At 37.9% G+C, this 25,321-nt stretch overlaps 1 protein-coding gene across 12 annotated transcripts in view; it reads left to right on the forward strand.

Moving 5' to 3' along the window:
- The window catches only part of FMR1 (fragile X messenger ribonucleoprotein 1), a 62,871-nt gene that overhangs the window by 34,522 nt on the left and 3,028 nt on the right, over positions 1 to 25,321 (forward strand). For 4 of the 12 annotated variants that reach the window (XM_045188174.2, XM_024551071.3, XM_024551073.3 and 1 more), the window contains 9 exons: positions 6,412 to 6,582; positions 6,680 to 6,758; positions 14,347 to 14,456; positions 15,148 to 15,282; positions 15,795 to 15,857; positions 18,410 to 18,496; positions 20,973 to 21,168; positions 22,737 to 22,919; positions 23,412 to 23,494. In XM_045188174.2, the coding sequence (XP_045044109.2) occupies positions 6,412 to 6,582; positions 6,680 to 6,758; positions 14,347 to 14,456; positions 15,148 to 15,282; positions 15,795 to 15,857; positions 18,410 to 18,496; positions 20,973 to 21,168; positions 22,737 to 22,919; positions 23,412 to 23,494 (1,107 nt within the window). The remainder of the gene's footprint in view (positions 1 to 6,411; positions 6,583 to 6,679; positions 6,759 to 14,346; positions 14,457 to 15,147; positions 15,283 to 15,794; positions 15,858 to 18,409; positions 18,497 to 20,972; positions 21,169 to 22,736; positions 22,920 to 23,411; positions 23,495 to 25,321) is intronic. The other 8 variants (XM_024551072.3, XM_024551076.3, XM_024551075.4 and 5 more) reach the window with 5 other exon arrangements.

The raw sequence follows: 25,321 nt of genomic DNA on the forward strand, positions 1-25,321 counted from the left end.
GGACAAATCCCAGTTGATCATGGTGTATGATCTTTTTAATGTATTGTGGGATGCAGTTTGCCAATACTTTGTTGAGGTTTTTTTGATCTATGTTCATCGTTGATGTTGGGCTGTAGTTTTCTTTCATTCTCCTGTCTTTATCTGTTTTTGGGATTAGGATGATGCTAGCCTCATGAAAAGAATTTGGAAGTCTTCCCTCTTCTCCGGTTTTTTGGAATAGTCTGGGAAGGATAGGGGTTAGCTATTAATTAAATGTTTTATAAAATTCTCCTGTGAAACTGACCAGTCCAGGACTTTTGTGTGCTGGAAGTGTTTTCATTACTGCTTCAGTTTCACCAGCTGGCATCGTTCCGTTCAAGTTTTCTGCTGCTTTTTTATTCAGTTTGCAAGATTATATGTTTCTAGATAATGGTTCATTTCAACCATGTTTTCAAATTTCTTGGCATACATTTCTTCATAGTAATTTCTTACAATCCTTTGTATTTCTGTGGTATCAGTTGTATTCTCTCCTTTTTCATTTCTCATTTTATTTATTTGGATCCTCTCTGTGGTTTTCTCGATCAGCCTGGTGAAAGCCTGGTTGGTTTTGTTTATTTTTTCAGACAACCAGCTTTAGGATTTGTTGATCCTTTGAATTGTTCTTTTAGTTCTATGTCATTTAATTGTGGTGTATCAATGATTATTTTCTTCCTTTTACTTGCTCTAGGCTTTGTTTATTTTTGTTCCTCCACTTCTTACAGTGGAGGAACACTGTAAGTGAAGGTGTAAGTGAAGGTAGGGTTAAGTTGTTTATTGGAAATGTTTCTGTCTTTTTATGTAGGCCTGTATCGCTATGAACTTCCCTCTCAGGACTGCCTTCACTGTGTCCCATAGATTTTGAAATGTTGTGAGTTCATTTTCATTTGTTTCTAGAAACTTTTTGATTTCTTCCTTAATCTCATTTTTGACCTATTCATTGTTTAATAGCATGCTATTCAATCTCCATGAGTTTTACTGTTTTTGAATTTTTTCCTTGAGGTTGGTTTCTAGTTGTAGCCCCTTGTGGTCAGAGAAAATGCTTGACATGATTTCAGTTTCCTTCAATTTGTTGATGCCTGTTTTGTGTCCTTATCATGTGGTCTACCTTTGAAAATGTTCCATGTACACTTGAAAAGAATGTGTATTTTGCTTCTCTGTGATGAAAGGTTCTGAATATATCAGTTAAGTCCATTTGGTCTAGGGCATTGTTCAGTGTCACAATATCTTTGTTGATACTGTGTTTGGAAGATCTGTCCACTGTTGATAGTGTGATGTGAAAATCTCTTAATGTAAGTGTGTTGCTTTCTGTATCTTTCTTGAAGTCTTCCAAGACTTTCCTTATATTTTTGGGTTCTCGTATGTTGGGTGCATACATGTTTATAATTTTTATGCCTTCTTGATGGATTCTTCCCTTGAATATTATTATGAAGTGTCCTTCTGTGTCTCTTTTTATGGCATTTGTTTTGAAGTCTGTTTTGTCTGATATAAGTATTGCTACCCCAGCTTTTTTTTTCCTGTGCATTTGCCTCAAATATTTTTTTCCAACCCTTCACTTTCAGTCTGTGTAGGTCTTTTGTTCTTGGTGGGTCTCTTGTAGGCAGCATATGTGTGAGTCATGTTTTCTTATCCATTCAGCTACCCTATGACTTTTGATTGGAGCATTTAATGGATTAACATTTAAGGTTATTATTGATAGGTACTTATTCATTGCCATTTTTTCCCTTTGTACCAGTGTTCCTCTCTATCTCACTGTTTCTCCTCCTCTTCTTAAAGCACCCCATTAGCATGTCTCTCAGTACTGGTTTGGTGGAGCTATATTCTTTTCGCCTTCATTTGTCTGGGAAACTCCTTATTTCACCTTCCATTTTAATTGAAAGGCTTGCTGGCTGGAGTAGTCTTGGTGTCGGGCTTTGCTGTTTTTTAGTTGGAATATTTCTTGCTATTCCCTTCTGGCTTATAGTGTTTCTGTTTATAAATCAGCTGCTAGCCTTATCAGAGCTCCCTTGTATGTTAATTCCTGTCTCTCTCTTGCTGCCTTTAATATTCTCTGTCTTTAAAATTTGTCATTTAAATTATGATGTGTCTTGGAGTGGGCCTCTTTGGGTTCATCTTGATTGGGACCCTCTGTGCTTCCTGTAGTTGGCCTGGCTTCCCCCCTCTCCGGGTTAGCAAAGTTTTCTGTCACTATTTTTTCAAACAGGTTTTCTATCCCTTGCTCCTTTTCTTCCTCTTCTGGGATTGCTATGATTCGAATTTGTTGCGTTTCACGTTGTCCTGAAGTTCCTTGAAACTGTCTTCATATTTTTTGAGTCTTTTCTTTGTGCAGCTGGTCTATGTCATATTTCTTTCTACCTTGTCTTTCAGCTTAGTAATTCAGTCCTCTGCTTCATGCAGGCTGATTGTAATTCCTTCTGGTGTATTTTTTTATTACAGATATTGTATCCTTCATTTATTTCTGGGGTTTTTTTTTTTTTCAGTTTCTATTTCCTTTTTCATAGTGTTATAGTTCACAGTCAGTTCCTTTTAGTTGTCGGGGAGTTCTTTGAGTATCCTTATAACCATTCTTTTGAATTCTGTATCTGGTTGTTTGCTTGCCGCCATTTCATTTAGCTCTTTCATTGTGAGTTCTTACTTTGTCTCCCCATTTTAGGTGACGCTTTCTGTTTGTTTCTGCGACTCCAGATGCTCATCTTTGCCAGCTGTCTTCGTAGGGTGAACTTGTGTGGTAGGAGTTCTGTGGGACTCAGTGGTGTGGTCTCTTTGATCTCCTTGTCTAGGTGCTCTAGGGTTGCCCATTCTTTTGTTTGTGTGGGCTTTCTTGTTGTACTTGGGCTTTACCTGTTGGTGGCTTGATTGTTGGTGGGTTCTCCCCTCCAGCAGGTTTACTGGTATTCGCAACTGCCACCTTGTCTTGTATGCTGTTGTACAGGTGGTGGTTAACAAAGCACTATTTTACCAGACCACCAAACCTACGTCCGCAAAAAGAACCCTCCTACCGCAGCAACTGTCTCAGCCACAATTGAACTAAGGATTAATAAAGGTGAAGGGAGATTGTGGATATTATAAGAGATGACAAAGGGAATATGAAATGACTTAAAGAGGGGAAAATGTTCTTTTGTGCTAAGAGGGAGGACAATTTATGAGAGTTGGGATGGAACCGAGGTGAAGAAAGGGAGAGAACAAATTTTACAACATAAGTGAAACATGAAAGGACAATGGAAACAATGGGGTAAAGAAGAGGGAAGAGAATGCTATGAGGTTTGAAGTGAAATTGAAAATATACTGGACCAAGGGGAGCAAAATTGCAGAAAAACCACAGCAGCAAATGCTAAATGAGGTTTAATAAAGTTGGAACAGGAATAAGAATATTGTAGAAATCAAAAACTGTATATGAGATGTCTACAGTGAAGAAAAATGATTATGAGAACCTGAGGGAAACAAAGCAAAAAGAGTAAGGAGTAAAGCCCAGTTTGAGAGAGGAGGAATAAAGAAAGAAAAGAAAAGGAAAATAATAGGGAGAGAGAAAACAATAAAATACAAAATCCTTACTCAAACTGATCATTGGCAGGGCAAAGATGATTTGGAGTAAAGACAGCGGGAGAGTATTCTGTAGGATTTAAAGTACCAAGTACTGAACAAATAGGAGTTTCTTTGGAGAAGTACAGCAATAACCATGGTATTTCTCCCAACTAGCCACTATTTATAAAAGGTGAAAAAGAAATAAGACTCTTACTAGAAAGGAAAAAGAATGTGAGCTGATGTTAGAAAGCAGAGCACTTAGGAGAGTTTAGATGGATGAGAAATAGTGACAGTAAGGGATAGAAACTTAGCATAGTGTATGAGAGAGTAAAGTTAACCACAACAATAATTAAGCTCAGGAAGATGGTGAAATGGATTAAGACCAGGAAAGGGCACTGTATGGATTTGGACTAATAGCAGTGTGATAAGAAATATATGATCTGAATAAAAAGAATAAAAAGTGAAAGACCAAGAATAGTGTGTTATTTGGAATATGAGTGAAGTGAAAGAAGAAAAATTAAAATGCAATATGAAAGGGAGAACAAAAAACAAATCAAACAATAAAAACAAATGAAAAAAACTAAATAAATGGAAGGAAGAGAAATAAAAAAAACATGCAAGTTCTGAAAGGTAGCAAAGTGAAATTTATCTCAGCTGTTGTTTTCCTTCTGACTTCTTTCTGGATCCCTCTCTGGTTTGCTCACAGCTCTAGGTCTTACTGTCTTTGCCTCAAAAAAAAAAAAAAAGCCCCCTGCTGATTTTACACTTACTGAACTACGTTTGCATGTGTTCCTAGATCGTTCAGGCAGAGGTGGGCTGGGCTCTGCTCAGTTATTTTATTTTCCTGTGGTTCAGCAAGGATGTGGGCTCAGTCTGGGCTACAACAATCACAGCTGCCTTTTTCCCAGCCCACGCCCTCAGAGCCCTCTACTGCTCACTGTCCGCTCTGTGCATTTGCACCAGGCTGGCCAATAATCCACCACATTTTTCAAACCTTTGATGACTCCGTAAGGTGCACTGAGCGGGAGCAAATCATGCCCCCCTACCCTTTGTTGGCCTGGCCTCTGGGCCTGTGGAGTCCCTGCTTGGATGCTTAGTTCTTTTTTTGAGAAAATTCCCCTTGGGTGCCGCCTGCTGCTCTTAACAAAAGCCTGGCTTTCCACACAGTCCAACTCTCTGACCAGCCCAGTATCTATCTGGGTCACAGCCAGTTGTGGCCCATCTCTTCTCCCACCTCCAGGTGTCACCCCACTCCCCAGTGTTATATGTCACAGTAGCTCAAGAAACCAGAAGGATGCAGCGAGCCAAGGAGCAGGGTTTATTAGCTGGGAATAAGAGGGAAAGTGGAGCCAACCAAGGAAGGTTGGGGAGCCAACCAAGGGAGGTTAAGACTCCCTCGGTTGTTCTTAGGGCAGGGTTTTTAAGTGCAAAAACCTGCGAAGGGTAACTGGTTGGGGTGTCAGAGTCTGATTGGCAAGAGCTGGTTGCTGGGTGCCATTTCTGCTGACCATTGTTCTTGATACATCTTGTCAGACCTCCGGTTAAAGCTGCATCCTGTTATGCCGGATAGGCAGACCCCAGACCCCAATCTTAGGCGAGCATATGTTTGTTCTGGGTAGGGTGGGCAGGCAGTTTTCCAGGCAGGCATTTTCCCAGACTCCAGTTTCCCATGGTACAGTTTTCCTGCCTGGTGATTTTCTATTCCTCCTAAGCCTGCCTAGGTCTGTCACACAATTTCTCTGGTACTGTGCCAGCCAGTGACCACTGCCCCAGCCAGTGACTGCCATCCCAGCCAGCATACACCACCGGCTGTGTGTTTCTTACTGCCTCTTTATCCCCCCCAGTGACTTTACATATCCAGGTCTCTCCTGTGGCAGGTCTGGGACTTCCCCACCTTGGGAGGGGAGGGAGGCAGTAGGCTGCTATCACTGACCCGACTCTACTCCAGTGCCCCTGTGGCAGTCACGGTTTTTGGTGCATGGCTCAGGGACTTTCCCATTGGCCTACAAAATCTCCTTACTGCCCATTTTTAAGCATCCTCTGCACACTTTGGCTTCCAGAATTCATATCAACTGGGATTCTGTTGGGTGTTCCCTCTGTTCTTCAGAAGATCGGCTAGGTGTCCCAGTTGGGTACACAAGCAAGTGGGCTCAACTCCCACCTGCCTTGACGCCATCTTCCTTCCCCTCACCCTGTACCAACAGTTTTTATGAATCCCTTTCCTCAGGTTGGGGGATGAGGCTGCAGGATGTCATTGTAATGTCATCACTACATCAAAGGGATGTCTGGGCCACAGTATCTAGTAATAAGTTACATAAATGGCACTGTTTCCAGAATATCTATTGCTATATCTATATCTGATAAATACACATACAGATATATATACACACACACACACACTTACGCAGGTGTGTGTATATATATACACCAATATCCTTTAATAAAAATGAAGTTAATACAATTTTTTTAGGGATGGTATTTATTTTATTTTTTACTTAAAAACCATTGTGTCTTTCAGACCCAGTGAACTGGTTTTTATTTGGGAACATTTGATCTGCTTCCTAATCACTGTGATGTTGATGTCATTGGTTAAAACTAAGGCAGCCTTGCAAATACGTTTTCAAAAGTTACCTTGGAAAATTGTCAACAAGCCCTTTCTTATTAACAAAAATATATCAAATAGCATATACCTTCAGTAACCAAAAAGAGCTTATGCTGTGTGTGGGTGTTATTTTCTAAAATTTGCCACTCTCCAGCTGAAACTAATTTATAGGCCTCTGGTATACAGGGTCAAGATAATTGACATGGCTGGCTTAAATACAGTTGTTTCAGTAGCTGATAAAGCATATTAATCAAACATACATTTCTCTTCAGAGTTCAAGGCAGCTTGCTTCAAGATTTCATGAACAGTTTATCGTACGAGAAGATCTGATGGGCCTCGCTATTGGTACTCACGGTGCTAACATTCAGCAAGCTAGGAAGGTTCCCGGGGTCACCGCTATCGATCTAGATGAAGATACCTGTACATTTCATATTTATGGAGAGGTAAATATTTGACTAAATAGTTTTTTCCCCCTAAAATAAAAGCCAGTGTTTCAGGTGGCTCATATTTTGGCTTAAATCTCTTCCCCCTTTTTAATAGGATCAGGATGCAGTAAAAAAGGCTAGAAGCTTTCTTGAATTTGCTGAAGATGTCATACAGGTTCCAAGGAACTTAGTAGGTGAGTCAGAAATTGCTGTTGGCATACACTAAAAATACAAACCGTAGCTAAATTATTTACACCTATATGATTTCTTCCCCCCCCAGATGTGCAATTTTATTTTTTTATTATTGTGCAATTACAGTTGTCCCCATTTTTCGCCATTACTCTACCCTTCCCTACCCACCCCTCTTCCCACATTCAATCCTCCCCCTCCCATTGTCTTTTTCCATGGGTTCTTTTTTTTCTTTTATTTTTTAATTTTTATTTATTTATTTTTAATTTCTTATAATGTTTTTTAATATATTTATTGATTATGCTATTATAGTTGTCCCATTTCGCCCCCCACTCCACTCCATCCTGCCCACCCCCTCCCTCCCACATTCCCCCACTATAGTTCATGTCCATGGGTCATACTTATAAGTTCTTTGGCTTCTACATTTCCTACACTATTCTTACCCTCCCCGTCTATTTTCCACCTATCATCTATGCTACTTATTCTCTGTACCTTTCCCCCCCTCTCCCCCTCCCACTCCCCTATTGACAACCCTCATGTTCTAGTTGTTTACCTAGTTTGCTCTCGTTTTTGTTTTATGTGTGGCTGTTAATAACTGTGAGTTTGCTGTCATTTTTACTGTTCCTATTTTTGATCTTCTTTTTCTTAGGTAACTCCCTTTAACATTTCATATAATAAGGGCTTGGTGATGATGAACTTCTTTCACTTGACCTTATCTGAAAAGCACTTTATCTTCCCTTCCATTCTAAGTGATAGCTTTGCTGGATACAGTAATCTTGGATGTAGGTCCTTGCGTTTAATCTTGGGTAATGTAATGATGAGGTGCCTTGGTGTGTTCCTCCTTGGGTCCAGCTTCTTTGGGACTCTCTGAGCTTCTTGGACTTCCCGGAAGTCTATTTCCTTTGCCAGATTAGGGAAGTTCTCCTTCATTATTTGTTCAAATAAGTTTTCAATTTTTTGTTCTTCCTCTTCTCCTTCTGGCACCCCTATAATTCGGATGTTGGAACGTTTCAAGGTGTCCTGGAGGTTCCTAAGCATCTCCTCATTTTTCCAAGTTCTTGTTTCTTCATTCTTTTCTGGTTGGATGTTTGTTTCTTCCTTCTGGTCCACACCGTTGATTTCAGTCCCAGTTTCCTTCTCATCACTGTTGGTTCCCTGTACATTTTCCTTTGTTTCTCTTAGCATAGGCTTCATTTTTTCATCTGTTTTTCGAACAGATTCAACCAAGTCTGTGAGCATCTTGATAACCAGTGTTTTGAACTGTGCATCCGATAGGTTGGCTATCTCTTCGTCGCTTAGTTGTATTTTTTCTGGAGCTTTGAAGTGTTCTGTCATTTGGGCCTTTTTTTTTTTTTTTTGTCTTGGCGAGTCTGTTATTTTAAGGGGCGGAGCCTTAGGGGCGGGGTTGCGCTGGTTGCTAAGCTATGAAGCTATACGTGGGGGAGGGGCCTAGAGGGAGCAATGGCGCCCGCCTCACTCTCCTCTGGATCTCAGTCTTTCACTCCACTACCCACAATCAAACTGGGCCCCTCTGGTGCTGGTTCCCGAGTGGGTGGGCCTGTGCACACTCCAGGCCCCTGTGGGTCTCTCCAACGACCTCTCCTGTGAGGCTGGGAGTCTCTCCTGCTGCCGCCCCAACCCCCACGGGCGTTTTCAATCAGAGGTTTGAGGCTTTATTTCCCCTTTCTGGAGCCCTGGGTTCCGAGGTCTGCTTCGCTCCCCGCCATTCGTCTGGTTTATCTGTGGGCAAATGTGGTGCCGCAGGGTGCTACCCGCTGCTCTGCCTGCCCCGCTCTCCGCCACTCTGAGTCCGGCCCTCTGGGTTTATCTGTGCAAATGTCGGGCCGCAGGGTCTGCTAGTGCTCAGACTGCCTGCGCCCTTTGTCCCACACTCTGCCAGTCTCAGTCCCGCCACAGCCACGCGAGTCCTCTCCACCCCGGTGCCCGTCTCCGCCCCTCCTACCGGTCTGGATGAAGGTTTAATTTCTATTTCCTTGGTGTTGGTCCCCCTTGCTGTTCGATTCTCTGTCAGTTCTGGTTGTGCGAGGGGGCGCAGTGTGTCTCCCTACGCCGCCATCTTGGTTCTCCCTCTTTCCATGGCTTCTTTATACATGTTCCTTGACTTGACCCTTCCATTTTAATTTACTTAATTGAAGCTTCATCTTTGAAATATGGTCAGTTGCTACAGTGTACAGCAAATATTTGGTAAATATACTCAAGAATTACATTTAGAAAGTATACAAAATATAGTTCAAACCTACTTGTGCCAAGAGAGATACATTTTGCTTAGCCTCTTCATTGTATATTTATGTATATTAAAATTGAAAATGTGTTCTTCAAAATAAATGTCATTTGGGGCCTTTATAATTTGGAATGGGTTGATATTTGTTCCCTTTAATGGAGCTAATAGCATTCTTAATTATCTCAGAGTTGAAAATCTGAATGTAGGTTACTTAAATGTAGTAACTTTCAAAGCTGTAACCCCAGATGTCTCTGGGCCTTTCCACAATTGGAATGGTAATGTTTTCCCCACCCATCCCCCACCCCCTCCAGTTTTGCAACCATTAGCTTGTTCTCTATGTCTGTGGGTCTGTTCATGTTTTGTTTTGTTTGTTTTATTTTCTTTAGGTTCCATATATAAGTGAAATTATATAGTATTTGTCCTTTTCTAACTTATGTCACTTAGCATAATACCCTCTAGGTCCATATATGTTGTCGCAAATATAACAAAATACCATTCTTTTTAACAGAGTAATATTTCATTCATGTGTGTGTGACATGAATATTTATCCATTCATTTATCAGTAGAAACTTAGGTTGCTTTCATAACTTAGCTATTGGTAAATAATGCTGCAATGAAAATAGGGGTGCATATATCTTTTTGAATTAGGTTTTTTGTTTTGGGGGTTTTTTCCCAGATAAATACCCAGAAGTGGCATTGTTGGGTTATAAGGCACTTTGATTTTTAATTTTTTGAAGAAATTCCATACTTTTTTCCATAGTGGCTACACCAGTCTGCATCCCACGAACAGTGCACTAGGGTTCCCCTTTCTCCATATCTTCACTTGTTTGTTGATTTTTTGGTGATAGCCATTCTCACAGGTGTGAGGTGATATCTTACTGTGGTTTTGATTTGCATTACTCTGACAATTAGAGATGTTGAGCATCTTTTCATATGATTGTTAGTCCTTTATATGTCCTCTTTAGAGAAACCTGTTGAGGTCCTCTGCTTGTTTTTTAATTGGGTTTTTCATATTTTGATGGTAGGTTGGATGAGTCTCTTATATATTGTGGATATTAACCCCTTACCAGATATATCATTTGCAAATATCTTCTCCCATTCAGTAGGTTATCTTTCCATTTTCTTGATGGTTTCCGTAGCCATCAGTGGTCATTCTTCATTTTGACTTGTTGACTTGTTTCATGACCGTGATGAGTACCGACAGCCACCTGGGAACTCTTCACTAATTCTCTCAGACACTGCCGATGTCTTTAGTAGAATGTATCAAGGTACAGTTTTATCAAGAACACTACCTATGTTTTTAATATATAAATAAAATTTGGACATACTACCTATACTGTTTTTTAAACTTTGTATCATGACTGATTATAAAAAGTAAGTCATATGCTTTTGAAACTTTAAAAATGAAAAAAATAAGGACTTCCTATACATTTCATTCACAGTTTCAGTCCTGTCTTTTTGTCAGCGTAAAATTATAACCATCTCCCTATGCCATTTAAAAAGCACTTGGAACAATATTTTTCTCCAAAGAAAATTAGTTGTATTGAAGAAACAGTATAAGTATTAGTGAAATAATACAAAATTATTCACTCAAATCTATACTACAAACAACTAAAGAACATGACTATGTAATGTTATTGAGGTAACTTGCACACCAGTTGTACACACGACCTGATTACCTCAGAGGGGTGTTATGAATGGTATTTATTTTTCTCTTTTTTACAGTTTGTCAAGCAATATTTAACAATTAGAAACGTACTGTGTCAAATTCATTAAAGTTCATTTTGGATATAGCATGAAGATGGGGAAAAGTTCTTGGGTATCTAGATTTCAATCTTATTTCACTTGTTGGTAGCTATTTCACCTTGGCAACTGACGTAGCCCTCCTGACTCTTTCTTTCCTCACCTCTAAAACAAATGTGATAATAGTGTCCACTGCCCAGGGGTGTTGTGGTGATTAAGTAGGAATATTTAGATAGCTCGGTGTCAGTGTATAGATGTATATTACTTAAGCTGTGGTCATAGTAGAGGACCCTAAATGTTAGTTCTTTTTCTGTCCCTTTATTCAAAACAATTCCATCCAGTTCAGTAGAGCAGAATTATACTAAACTGTCCATGGGGGGTTTAAAATAACTGTGGAATGTAGAATTGCATTATTTGCTATTAAACATAGAAGGAACCTGCAGTCTTAGAGAAGAGGGTTCCAGAACTGACCTTTCACCAGAAAACCTGCTGATACACAATCAGCCTGATTTTTTTTCCTTCTAGTTAGTAAAATGAGATTATCTACTTCAACACTGGGAATGTTTGGAATTTTCAGAAATCATTCTTATATGATATGATTTGGCAGGTCAGATCTTTAGGAGACGTCTAATAAGTATTGCATGAGTTTTCTTGGAGGCTCATAACATGATTTATGATCGCTTTATTTTTTACAAACCCTTAATATGTAAAGTGATTTATCTTTCTTTTCTAAATATTTGCTTGTTCTTCACATACCTTGACAGTGAATTGGTTTAATTTTCCATCAGCGATAGTTAACACACAGTACTTAGGATAGTTAAGATATTAATAAAAACATGTGCCAAAATCTTAATTTTTGCTAACTCATTTAGAGCTTTATTAAAATCATCATTAATTTATGAAAATATGCATTATAGATTAAAAACAAACTGGGAAGATTCCGTGTAATGCTTCTATTCCCCCCATTCCTTTACATTTTTTTTCTTTTTTTAATTTTTATTTAGATTTTATATTATTTTTTATTTTATTGTTATTTCATATCTCACCTTGTACCCTTCCATTGTCTTACTCCACTTTGCCTTCTTCCTGCCCTTATTTTCACTGTAAATATTATTTTTTCCCATGCTATGCATTGCTACTATTCCTTACTCTTACTATTTCTCCCCCCTCTGTTCTCCCAAAAGCATTCTTTCCTCCTTTAGTCAGCTCACATTCTTTTTCCCCTTCTTACAGTATTCTTTTCTTTTTATTGTTGTTTAAGTACAATTGTCTCCATTTCCCCCCTCCACTCCCCACCACCCCAGCCATCCCCACTTTTTACCCTTGATCCTACCCTCCTTTGGTTTTGTCCATGTGTCCTTTATAGAGGTTCCTGACAACCCTTCCCCCTTTTTCCACCATTATCCCCTCCCACCTCCTGTCTGGTTACTGTCAGTTTGTTCTTATTTTCACTGTCTCTGGTTATATTTTGCTTGCTTGTTCATTTTGTCGATTAGGTTCCTGTTAAAGGTGAGATCATATGGTATTTGTCTTTCACTGCCTAGCTTATTGCACTTAGCATAATGCTCTCTAGTTCCATCCATGGTGTCACAAAGGGTAGGAGCTCTTTCTTTCTCTCTGCTGCCTAGAATTCCATAGTGTAAATGTACCATAGTTTTCTAATCCATTCATTTACTGATGGGCACTTAGGTTGCTTCCAGCACTTGGCTCTTGTAAATTGTACTGCCAGTCCTTTACATTTGAAGAAAACAAGAACAGAAGTAACTGACAAAAGCACCTAGATCAGGAGTCATGATTTAGTGTTTAGTTCTGATCCCTGACCCCTGGTCAGTCAAAGTTATTGCGGGGAGTGAAGGTACCACATGCGGTATGAGTACTAAGGCAGTGCTGGTTAGAGGAACCACACAATCCTGTTGTGAGAAGGCTTCCCTGCAGTCTTATCTTAGACTGTCTTAAAATAAATTTTGGGCTTCCAGATGTTTCACCATCCCTTCCTTAGATGAGAGGGTGGGGTAAGCACATGATGAACATCACCAGTACAAGAGTGCTTTAGGTACTTTGGGAGAACACTTGGAATTAGAAGTAATTTACATGTAGATTTCTAGACGTAGTAGTTACTACATGTGTAATGTGTCACTTTACACTAATGCATGATGACGGTTATGAACTCCCAGTTAATTATATGACTGAATTTTATAAAATGAGGGAAAGAATTGAGTGCCTGACGTCTTGAAGCTTTAACAGATGTCGTTAAATAATACTTAATCTTAAACAGGTATTGAGCTTTTTCATTGTGTTTCTGAGTTATTTTAAAGTGTGATTTCTTAATCTTTTACTCTGTAACTTATCTCTTTCCCTTTTAATACACTGATATAATTTGTGATTAATGCACAGCAGTAGTGTTCTGTTAATACATTGGCCTGAAGAATGTGCACTTCTGTTAGACGTGTGTATAGCTGCTTAAGCCATTTAAAAACTTAGAGGAATGTTTATAAATGTGTCATATAAAATTCTAAAAATACAGTCATATGCTGCATATGACATTTTGGTCAGTGACAAACCACATATACTTTGAGGCTCCCATAAGATTATAATGGAGCTGAAAAATTTTTGTTACCTAGTGACATTATAGTGCAACGCATTCCTCATGTGTTCGTGGTGATGCTGGTGTATACAGACGTGCGCTGACAGTCATATAAAATATAGCAATACAGTGATGTATAGTGTATAATACTTGATAATAAATAACTATGGACTGGTTTATGTATTTTCTGTGCTGTGCTTTTTTTTTTAATCATTCTTTTAGACTGTAGTCTTTCTACTTATAAGAAAAAAGTTTGCTGTAAAACAGTATGTCATGTTATGCCCTCAGCAGCCTCATACATCTCATGTTTGAGTCTCTTGATTGCATCATTTTCTCTTATGCTTGATTTAATCTATTGTTCTTTTGTACAGTAACATGCTGTACAGGCTTGTAGCCTAGAATCAATAGGCTGTACCATCTAGGTTTGTGTAAGTGCACTCTGATGTTTGCACAGTGACAGAATCGCCCAGCTAAGCATTTCTCAGAATATATCCCCATTGTTAAGCAGTGTGTGACTAGTATTCACCCTGAGCAAAGAAACAGATTTAAATCAGGTACAGATAGAATTGAAATTGCCAAATAAAAGCACAGATGCATTTTTATTATCTATCATTTTTCTTAATTTTTAAATAGAATTTCGAAAAAAAGAATGATACACACCAGTGTACTAGCAAGTTTAAAGTGTATTCTTTTGTGCAAAAGAAGAGCTTGTCTTTGAACCTCCTTAAAAATTCAAAATTATCCACTCAGTTCATGAGTATTAATCAACTCTAATACCTAAACAAAAAAGTGTAAACAACAATGACCTGATAAAATGGAAAGCCAGTTTAACTCTTCCTTTTCATTCAAAGACTGTTTTGGTCTTGCAGTTTTATATAAAATAACACGATAGTTTATTTATTTTATTTTTTATTTTTTATTTTTATTGTTACTCAATGACACGATAATTTACAATGGGGTGTGCTTACTGGTTTATGGTAGGTGTTCTTAAAACCAAACATGAATTATTCATTTCTTAACTTAGGCAAAGTAATAGGAAAAAATGGAAAACTGATTCAAGAGATTGTGGACAAGTCAGGAGTTGTGAGGGTGAGAATTGAGGCCGAAAATGAGAAAAATATTCCACAAGAAGAGGTATGTTCTAGTGCATATATTTCTGGTTTGCCTGAGAAAAGTCTTTTATTGTTCTATTTGACATTAATTTAGAGGCCTCTGTGATATGCTCATAATGTGGATGTATAAATTCTGATTACGAGGCATGCCAGTTAATGATAGAGTTGTAGATAATGGCCTCTGTCTATTCTCCAACGCTGTGACTTTGGATTAGTCACTTTAACCCCTTTAAGTCTTACTTCTCAGTCTTTAAAATGAGTTGTAATTGTAAAAAAAAAAAAAAAGTGTAAAGCACTTTTCAAATATCACTTAATGTTACTGACTGAGACACAGTTGGGACACTGCTTAGGTTTTCTGGCTTTTATCCTTTGGCTTTTTTAGTTCATGTGTATATTTAAGTATTGTGTGGGGTGGGGGAGGCGAGTGCATGCTCTCCTGTACAGTGGTACAGTGTTTACAATGAAATACACCCAAATTGTCATAATGTTCTTATATTGTCTAACCTTTTCTTTTGTGAAAGGTTCTTTTGGTTGGAATGAAATGTTTTGGGGTTTTTACTTTTTACTGCATCAATTTTCCATTCTATTTTGCTTACCAAAACTGTTTATAATAATTTATACTCTTAAAATACGATCATTGATACTGTAAAGGAGCTACATAAAGTCTTTAAAATTGGTTCTTTTTTTTCTTGTGTTTTGTGTGTTTTACGAAGGAAATTATGCCACCGAATTCCCTACCTTCCAGTAACTCAAGGGTTGGATCTACTCCCTCAGAAGAAAAAAAACATATAGATATAAAGGAAAACAGCACTCATTTTTCTCAACCTAACAGTACAAAAGTTCAGAGGGTAAGAAATATTTGTCACTTTGAATTACACTAAAAGTAATTTCTTTTACTCAGGTGTTATAATTGGTGTTCCAGGTATTTTCTCTGGTTAGACTAATAGACTACTCATACTGTATTTTATTTCACATCTGATTGCTAGCCTACGAGATACTACAAACTAAAAGTGATACCTACTTTTCAGTTTATTCACAGTGACAAAACTTTTGTTGTAAACATAAAATATGGGGTTGCTTTTAATGGTCACATTTTTCTTTTGAGGGTGTACTTTTATTTTTTCATGCCTTATCTCTTGAAATTTTGTGGGTTGTAATAGCTCAAAATGTACCATCTGTTTCGATGTATTTGTTACTACTTAAAACCATATTTTAGAAACTGGTTTTCAATATTTGAACTAATCTAACTGTTTAGAAATCAGTTTAGAAGTCCTACAGTGAAAGTCCTGCGTTCAGGCTTCTGTGTACAGATCATTTCTCATAGTTAATGACATCACTTGCGTTCCTTATACTGCTTTAGGTGTTAGTGGTTTCATCAATTGTAGCAGGGGAATCCCAGAAACCTGAACTCAAGGCTTGGCAGGTAGGAAAACATTCCTTGAAAAATAATTTTTATTTTATATTTTAATGTTTATACCCCTTGTTAAGAAAGACTACAAATGATCACCGAGGTTGGAGGCTGGTGGAGGAGTGTTTGTGGGTATGTGGATTCATTGCCCCTGGGGAGAAAGCTCAGATTTCTTCCTGTTGCTTAGAAGGCCTTTCTCTCATGGTCACCTGTCCAGTATCATCTGTTACAGCTCCTCCCCTTGCACTCTAGAGAGGCTTAGTGTTACTGAACATTAATACTGAAGTACTTAGAGGTCTCTGAACAATTATACGATCTGTTGCTTCTAGACAGATGCATATGTTTTCTCCATCTAGAGCACTCTTCCTCCTGCCACCTTTCTTTGGCCTTATTCCTTATACAGCTTTCCATGGGTACTTGCCCCAGGTCACCTCCCACTTAACTGCCAAGAGCCTTTCTCCTTTCCACGCTCCAGTGAATGTGCTGACCCTATTGCAGCACCTCAACCACATTGTGTGTTCCTTGAGTATAGCGAAGGGACCTCTACATGGCTCATGAGAACTATATATGGGGAAAATGTTATGACTCACAAGAGATTCAAAGCAAAAATGCCATTTTATGAAGAGAAATATAACCTCAGGTGGATTGGATATTTCTGTCTGCTGGGCATGTCAGTTCTCGTGCCAGAACAGGGAATCACTTTTCTTTTTCTTTTTTTTTTTTTTTCTTTTTTAAGATTTTATTTATTTATTTTTAGACAGAGGGGGAGGGAGGGAGAAAGAGAAGGAGAGACACATCAATGTGTCATTGGTTGCCTTTTGTGTGCCCCCTACTGGGGACCTGGCCTGCATCCCAGGCACGTGCCCTGCCTGGGAATCAAACCAGCGACCTTTGGTTCCTAGTCCGCATTCAACCACTGAGCCACACCAGCCAGGGCGGGAATCACTTTTTCTTGGTGTCAGTATAGAAGGCCACCGTTCTACTCTCACCTTTTTTCATTTTAGTATACTGTTCTGGTGTATTAGCAATATGCTTAATTTAGAGTGGTACATGGGTACGCCAGCAGTTTGAACATGTTAAAAGAAATTATTTTAAAATTATTTGTTCCACAGTCAATCAAACTAAATCTGCGACATGGGGTTTCAAATCTTACTTTGGTAGCATACGATCCAGAGGGCGGGGCGTAGCATTTTATATGACACTTCGGAAAATAATGTGGTTAACTGTTTTGTAACAGACACAGTTGTGGGGGAAAGTCAACAGTCAAAAATGTTTTTGAGAAGAAGATATGATCCATGGACCTGATAATTTCTAAAGTTCATATATATATTTGATGCAAAAAAAAGTCCATTATGAAGTCCGTGGGTTTTCAATTGCACCTGATTCCTCAGGTGGTCATTGCTAGTGGGAAGTAGTGTCTTTTGTATCAGATAAAGGTCAGTCTCCTAGCTGTATTTCCTAATTGTTCAGTTTTATTCCACATCAACGATCATGTTCATGTGGAAGGAACAAATAATCCTGTTCCAGCCCTACATCCATTTAAGATGCCGTGTACCAAATGCAGGCAAGCAACAGGAGCCCAACAGTAGCCACATCTATCAAATGAATGCTCTTTTTAAAAGAGTGATACTTGCTAAAGAGATAGCTTTTTGGCTTCCAACACCTAAAAACTTTGCCTAGAAAAGTATAATATTTTACCCACATCAGAGCCATTATATGCTTTTTTAGTCACGTGTGAATATCAGTAACTATGTGTATTTCTTCAGCAAAATATTGAAATGTTCTCAATTATCAATGTTGTAATTGTCAGCTATTAGTTTGCACAACTAGCCTGTGCTTCTCCATAACTTGTGACAAGAAATAGTTTTTTTTTTTCTCATTTGTACTGACGGGCTGGAAGAATAAAATTTTAATATAGTACTTTTTAAAAAACTATATTAAAATAGTACCATAGAAAGGAGATGAAACTTTCCTTATGACTCAGCCTTTTGTAATTTTCAGAGCACATTGTTGAAATGTATTGAAATGTTAAATTTTATGCTCATGGGTATGCCAGTTTTTTTCCCTTACAGAATAATTACTTAGTACATTTTAATGTATCTAATTTTGTTTGTGTTTTGTTTGTACTCTGTTGACTTGGTTAGCAAAATTGATTTAGTTTTTACTTTTGTACCCTAGTATCTAATTATGAATGATTTTTTTAAGAATTCGATTTCGATAAAAAATTCTAGATGAATTAGAGTATTCATTTTGTTTATGCATCTCACATTAAAGCCTGTATAATTTTGAATTACATAATTTCTGATTTTGACAACATTTAATTTTAGCGTTTAAAATGTAATAACCTGACGCATTGAGGGAGTTGTTACATTGATCTGTCCTTATTCACAGTAGACGTGTAAAATGTACCAGCTACTTTTGTTTTCATGTATTGATTTATATTTTCAACAAACATTTGTGTACCTACTGTTTGTCAGACCCTGTGCTAGAGATTTAGTTGTCATTTGCATTTTTCAGATTAATCCATTATTAATTTTATAGGGTTGTTGTTGCCATTTATTTTCCAGGGTATGGTGCCATTTGTTTTTGTGGGAACAAAGGACAGCATCACTAATGCCACTATTCTTTTGGATTATCACCTGAACTATTTAAAGGTGAGAACAGAAAAATCTTTAATTTCTAATTCTTTTAGCATTGAAATGTGAAAACTCCATGGTAAACCTTTTAGCAGTTAAGATTCATTCTGTAGATTATAATGAGCTGTAAAAAGTAAGAGAGAAAATACTCATTTTGTTTAGCTTATTATATTCCTTCTGTAAACACAAGTCAATTTTCATCATTATAAATTTAAGGACCAGTATCCCAGTTCTCAATACATTACCCTGTTTCCCATTATTCTTTTGTGAAACCCTTACATTCGATTTAGGTAAATGCTGCACATACATAGCTCATTCATTCAGTCGATCCTTCCTAGCCTCTGTGACTTGTCCACTTGCCTTTGTTGTCTCTTTTATGTTATTTATTAAGGAAATCCCAGTGTTTCATGAAGTCTTTTTTTAAATGTGTACCCTTCATATTTTTCTCTATACTCTATTATACAAAATCAAAACGATTTATGTCTTCTTGTAAGTGCTTATTTTAGTGAGTGTTTGTAGCATTTATGCCCCCTGTAGATTGCAAAAGTGAAAGCAGCAACCAGGGGGCTACAAGTTGTAAATGGAAAAGAGCACTGGATTGGCCGTCCAGCCATTTGCTTCTAGAGTCTCTTCTGCCATGACCTAGCTGTGTGACTTAAGGCAAGTCACTCTCCTAGACTAGATGCTTTTTATATTTTCTTTTGGCCAAAATGTTCTGTAAGTCAATGAAATGGAGTCTTATCCATGTCACTTTTATAATTTCTTCTTTCTGTCCATATGTATCAAGATTATAATGTAACTGGTACTAAATAATACTTTTAAAGTAGCCCAACTCTATTTTATTTATAATGCTGTCTTAAGAATTCATTGCTGATTTCTTAAATAAAATTAAACAATTTCTAGCTGTATGCAAAAAAGGAAGAAAATTGCAATAGTTAGGCATGTCATTCATTCTTATGGTGGTCAGTTAATATTTGAAAGTGGGAAAGTTTTATCCAGCAAGGCTTGCATGGGTAGGATACTCCATTGATGTGCTTATTTGTTTTTGTTTTAAAACGTGTTTATGTGTAATCTGTTGTATGTGTTTTTCTTCATATTCTTAGCTTAAATTAATTATGAACACCTGGAGAGTTAGTGTTGCCTTGTATCAATCCCTTGTGCTTTTGACTAATCTTCTTTCTTAGGTCTTTTGATTTATTCCTCACAATATCTTCAATATCTTTTCTGGTCATCAGCAGCTGTCCTGTTGCCATTCTTTCTATCACCAGATCTTCCCTTGATTGGGCCTGGCATCTTTCACCAAAAGGTGACTGCTTTGCCCCAGTGAGAAGACCTGGGTTACCATTCTGTTTTGCAAGATATACCCATTCCATGAGCTATAACTGTACTTTTGGAGTAAGCCACTCACTCAGCTGCAGTCTCTTCTTTATTCAAGTCCTTTGTAAAACTAATTCTAGTTCAGAGCTCACATTATACACACCCAAGTCCTTACCTGCCCTTTCTTTTCTGGAAACTGCCACAACTAAGATTTTAGTAACTTACCTTTTCAGGGGCTTCTCCAGTGACTGTTCATGTAGACAGTCTCTCTGATGGCCTCTGCTTGACTGAAACACCCATTACTACTATAGTTATGGATCTAGCTCCCTATAATCCATAAATTAGATGTTTATGGGTAGATAAGAAGGACAAGGGTTATAATTGAGACATTATATGGATTTGAAAGAACCCAACATACTGGAAGCACTGTGTGTAAGCATCTGTCTGTGGACCCCAGGTGTATATTTTAATCAACTAAATTTATACCATTTGTCATTCTTGTTCTAGCAGAGTTGCGCTCTTTGAGGTTCGCAGGGCATGATGTAAGACGTAACTTTTTTCATCAGCTATTAAATAGTCTTCTCCCCTATAAGAGGAATATGAGCATTTTCAGTTCATTGAGAATAATTGTGCTTTAATTGTATAATCACATCAGAGACCTACTGTAGTGTACGTTCTTTGAAAACAGAAGATGACCCAAACTCAGTGCTTTGTAAATTAAGATGTTAACTGGCAAATCTATTTCAATTCAGATTATTTACAATGCGTGATATTTTTAAGGTTAGCTGGTTAAACCTTAAATGTCTGTTTTCTGTATTCATACATTTTAGAGTTGTTTTATTCAATGTCCTATCATTAAGTCCCAAATCTAGCATATCTGTGCTTTATCAGATTCTATTGAGTAATAGTGCCAAATCAAACAACTTTAAATTCTATTAATGCTGAGTATTTTTGTTATATCTCTAATTCTGGATATCAGTAATCTGTTATTTATAGTAATTTTCTTTTTAAGGAGATCATTCAATTTCCTGATAATTCTGTGTAACAATGTTTACTATAAATTTAGAACTGAAATTTGAAATATTTCCAGTATACTTTTTGTCTGATAAAAAGGAGAAAGGTGTTATTAAGTAAAATGTCAAATTATTTTTACTGTTATCTTGTATATTTTAAATAGGAAGTAGACCAGTTGCGTTTGGAGAGATTACAAATTGATGAGCAGTTGCGACAGATTGGAGCTAGTTCTAGACCACCACCAAATCGTACAGATAAGGAAAAAGGCTATGTGACTGATGATGGTCAAGGAATGGGTCGAGGTAGTAGACCTTACAGAAATAGGGGGCACGGCAGACGCGGTCCTGGATATACTTCAGGTACAAACTAAGCATTTTACTCAGTAACTTTATCTGTTCCTAGACTTAATAGCTGCTAATCTCTACTATTCATTAGAACCCCATTATAACAATTTCTCACTACATGGTTTCCGATTCACAGTGGGTCAGGTTGTGTTGGAAGAGACATAGAGTGAAAACCTGATGATAACACACAGACTTTACAGGGCAGGTGTGAGTTCTGTCCACACTCTTGGGATAAATCTGCTTAAGCCCTTGTGTATTTACCACTTTTGTAAGGCCTTTCCTGATTTTATTACTGTATATCCAAAACTTTTTACACTTGTGTCCTGCGGCTCATTTTTTTGTCAGGCATGTGCTGGTCATACTTGCTGGATGGACTGTGTAAATCAGGGGTCTGCATCCTGTGGCTCATAAGGTGATATTGTACGGCATGGCCAAAGTCAGCCCTAGGGACAATCAAGAAGTCGGCGAAGTTTCTCTTTGCCTTCCCAGCTCTTCTGTCAGTGCTTCTTTCTTGTCTCCCACTGCCTTTCCCTGAACACTGTCCCCACCTGCCAGTGCCTACTGTCTTTCTTGGTCAACTGTATATCTACTATGTAACTTGCTGATGATGGTATAAGGTATAATCCATCTCACACATATTTGCATTTCAAAAAGGAACTCTTTAAGATGGAAAGCCTTCAAGATCCACAGGAATGAAGCTATAATGGTGAAGCTATAATTGGTCATTAGCTCCAACAGAGGAAAAGAGAGGTAGTAGAGTTTATATTGTGCAGTGGGGGAGAGACATACCTACTCCTAAGGCCAACCTTGAACCTAACCCCTAACCCCGCTTTCAAAAGTCTGTTCTTTTTGCTGTTGAAGTCCCACCTCACTATGGGGCTCTTTTCTTTCACTCCTGTTCCTTAGGTCATTAACCCACCCCCTCAGGCATAATGTGTTTATTGCAATAATTACTTTATTAATAATAAATTATTCCAGTGGGAATTGGAGGGAAGGTTGTAGACCAAACATCAGGCAAGCATGTCCCTATTCAGCTACGTCCAATCCCTGCTCCCACAAGAGACCTTTCTTTAAGGCAGTTGCCATGGTAGTCTTCTTTCCCACCCTCTCAGAAGTGAACAAAATGTGTGTATTCCCCTCTGTTCCTTAGGCAAACCTTATTAAAGGGAACTCTCTTCATAGAGGTTTTGTTTATCAAGGTATTGCATTTAACTGTTGTGGACAACTTTTCCTTCAAAGAGCTCAGATGGTTAAAGGAGCACAGCTGTTTAATGATGTGGCATACTCAGGTTTGAACTTAGATGACTAAAGGAAACCTTTTACTTTTTTAAATGGAACAAAAAGTGTTTACCAAAATTACCTCAAATATTCTAAAACCCTTTATTTTGAATTTAAGATAATTTGTTTTACAAAACAGAAGGTGATAATGCTCTTTGGAGGGCTTATAAATTGGGAAGAGTATTGGATCACCCCTGAAACGGTCTCTGGAAGCTTCTGTTAACCTAATGGGGTTTTTTTTGGTTTTTTTTTGTTTTTTTTTTTTTTAAGTCAGACAATGGTATATAACTTTTAACTCTCGATAGGAACTAATTCTGAAGCATCAAATGCTTCTGAAACAGAATCTGACCACAGAGACGAACTCAGTGATTGGTCATTAGCTCCAACAGAGGAAGAGAGGGAGAACTTTCTGCGCAGAGGAGACGGACGACGACGTGGCGGTGGCGGAAGAGGACAGGGAGGAAGAGGGCGTGGAGGTGGCTTCAAAGGTACAGAGGGTCTCATTTGTTAAGAAATAAAGATGAATTGTGAAAACTGCCTGAAGTTCTGTGAAAAATCTTGGTGATTTAATGACATATTATGAAGACCTCATTTCTCTTGTACTGGTTACCAGAGGAAAGGATCAGCCTTTATTCATCCAATTATTAACAGACTATTATTAGCGTTCCTTATGATTCATGTATAATATATGAATAAACACTGATAAGTCCAGCTTCTTTATAACATAACAAACAGAACATCTGATTATTAGCTCAGATTGACCTGTGACAGTTGATGCAGAATTGTAATGACTTCAAAATATTTTGGTTTTTTGGTAGACTGCCACAATATGAACTGCTGTGTAACTAGAATCACTAGGTTGCTGATTACATTTTAGATTTAATGATTGGTCTAAGTAAATTGAGGATACAGGCTTAAACAGCTTCCAATAAGCTTGTTAGAATCAGTAATTGTTGAACCTTTTTAAAATGTCTGTATAGGAAATGACGATCACTCCCGAACAGATAATCGTCCACGTAATCCGAGAGAGGCAAAAGGAAGAACAACAGATGGATCCCTCCAGGTAAACCTATGTGCCTCTTTTCATCTGAATTGTTTCAATTACAGTAGTTTAAAATATATGAGTTTATTTTACTTTTTAAAAACATATTTAAAGAATGTAAATTTGATATATGTGAAATAATTTCCTTTCAGCATTACAGTTGTGGCAATCAGTCCTTTGTGCAAGTATACAAAGGTTTCTCTAGGGAATATACACTCTAAGGATTTGTGAAGACTTTGACAGCCGCATTATGACTTTGATACCACATTGGTGGTCCCTACAATTCCGCCAAGAAAAGAATAGCCCAGAATATACTGAGAGAGAGACCCGAGTAAGCCCTGTGGGTCCCTCCTCCCATGAGTAGCAAGAATAAGGTGTCCTCTTTAAGTGGAAAGTAATGAAAAGAAGGTGTCTTTTTCAAGGGTAATAATTATGATAGGCAGGCTGATGATACTCAGCCAGAACCTGCTGAATCAGTCAGCTGCTTGTTTGTAGCCAGCCTCTATGCTGAAACTCCTGTATCAGTTATTCATCACCTGTACTGATCCCACTGTTAAATAATTTTGAAATTACCACTGAGCATGCCCACACACCTTTGCTCTTCTGTGTGTGTTGTATGTAATTTCATCTTACAGCAGCCCCTCAGGTAAGTCATTTTACTATTCTCTTTTACAGGTAAGTAAACTGAAGTTTAGAAAGATTCAGTCCTTTGCCCAAAGTGACATAGTTACCATATGGTGCAGTAATATTCAAACCCTGCTGATTCCAAGAACCCATGTTTTCCTCTACTTCCTTGACTCTTAATTTTAACCCAGCTAGTTAGGGTTCCATCTTGACTGTGGATTGGTTTGCGACCAACACCCAAAATAAGTGAGAAATGAGTTTTTAATTTAAGAGCAGAACCTTTGTGACAGAATGTTCTTTAGAATTCATAGCAGTTGTAAGTATTGTTACCTATTGGTGGGTTCTTCAGGACTAACATAGAAAAGACCTTAGACCTAAATAAAACTGTGGATGAGGTAATATACTTTTATGTGGTTTATGAAGATGTAAGGCATTTATATGTACCAGTTTTGTAATTCCCTACTTAAACGGACACGTTCGATGAACTAGGCTTTGTGATCACATTGCTTAAAAGGATGCATATTTATAATTAAAATGGTATATTGAAAGAAAGGCGGTGTTTTCTATGTAAGTATGAGAATAGATCTAAATCAAAGCACTGAACCCTTGACACAAAACATTTAAAACACACACCCAGACCCAACTCTTAAACATACTTTGAAATTACAGTGAACCAGTTTGGGATATATGAAACATATGTACTTGAAGCCGATCAATATTTGTCATTAGGCTCATTGGTCGATATTATCTTCCTTTTGTATAGAATCTAGAACTCTGTTAGCAGTATTTTAAGTGTTCAGTGTTGGCATTTAAAATACTGTATAAATCTTAGAATGTTATTTTAAAGATTTTATTTATTTATTTTTAGAGAGATGTGAAAGGAGGGAGAAAGAGAGGGAGAGAAACATCAATGTGTGGTTGCCTCTCACACACCCCCTACTGGGGCCCTGGCCTGTAACCCAGGCCTGTGCCCTGACTGGGAATCAAACTGGTGACCCTTTGGTTTGCAGGCCGGTGTTCAATCCACTGAGCCACGCCTGCCAGGGCAGAATATTATTTTTTAAATCACCTTTATCTTTACACTCTTCCTGGAATTCCAGTCCCTCTACATATTAGTGTCTTCAGATTTCCCTATACAATATACAGTGCTTATTCTTCAGACAGGGTTCAAGTTATATGATCATCTGACTTGCCTTACTGAAATATAAGCTGCTAGAAACGAGT

This window comes from Desmodus rotundus, chromosome X (genome assembly GCF_022682495.2).
Source record: "Desmodus rotundus isolate HL8 chromosome X, HLdesRot8A.1, whole genome shotgun sequence".
NCBI lineage: Eukaryota > Metazoa > Chordata > Mammalia > Chiroptera > Phyllostomidae > Desmodus > Desmodus rotundus.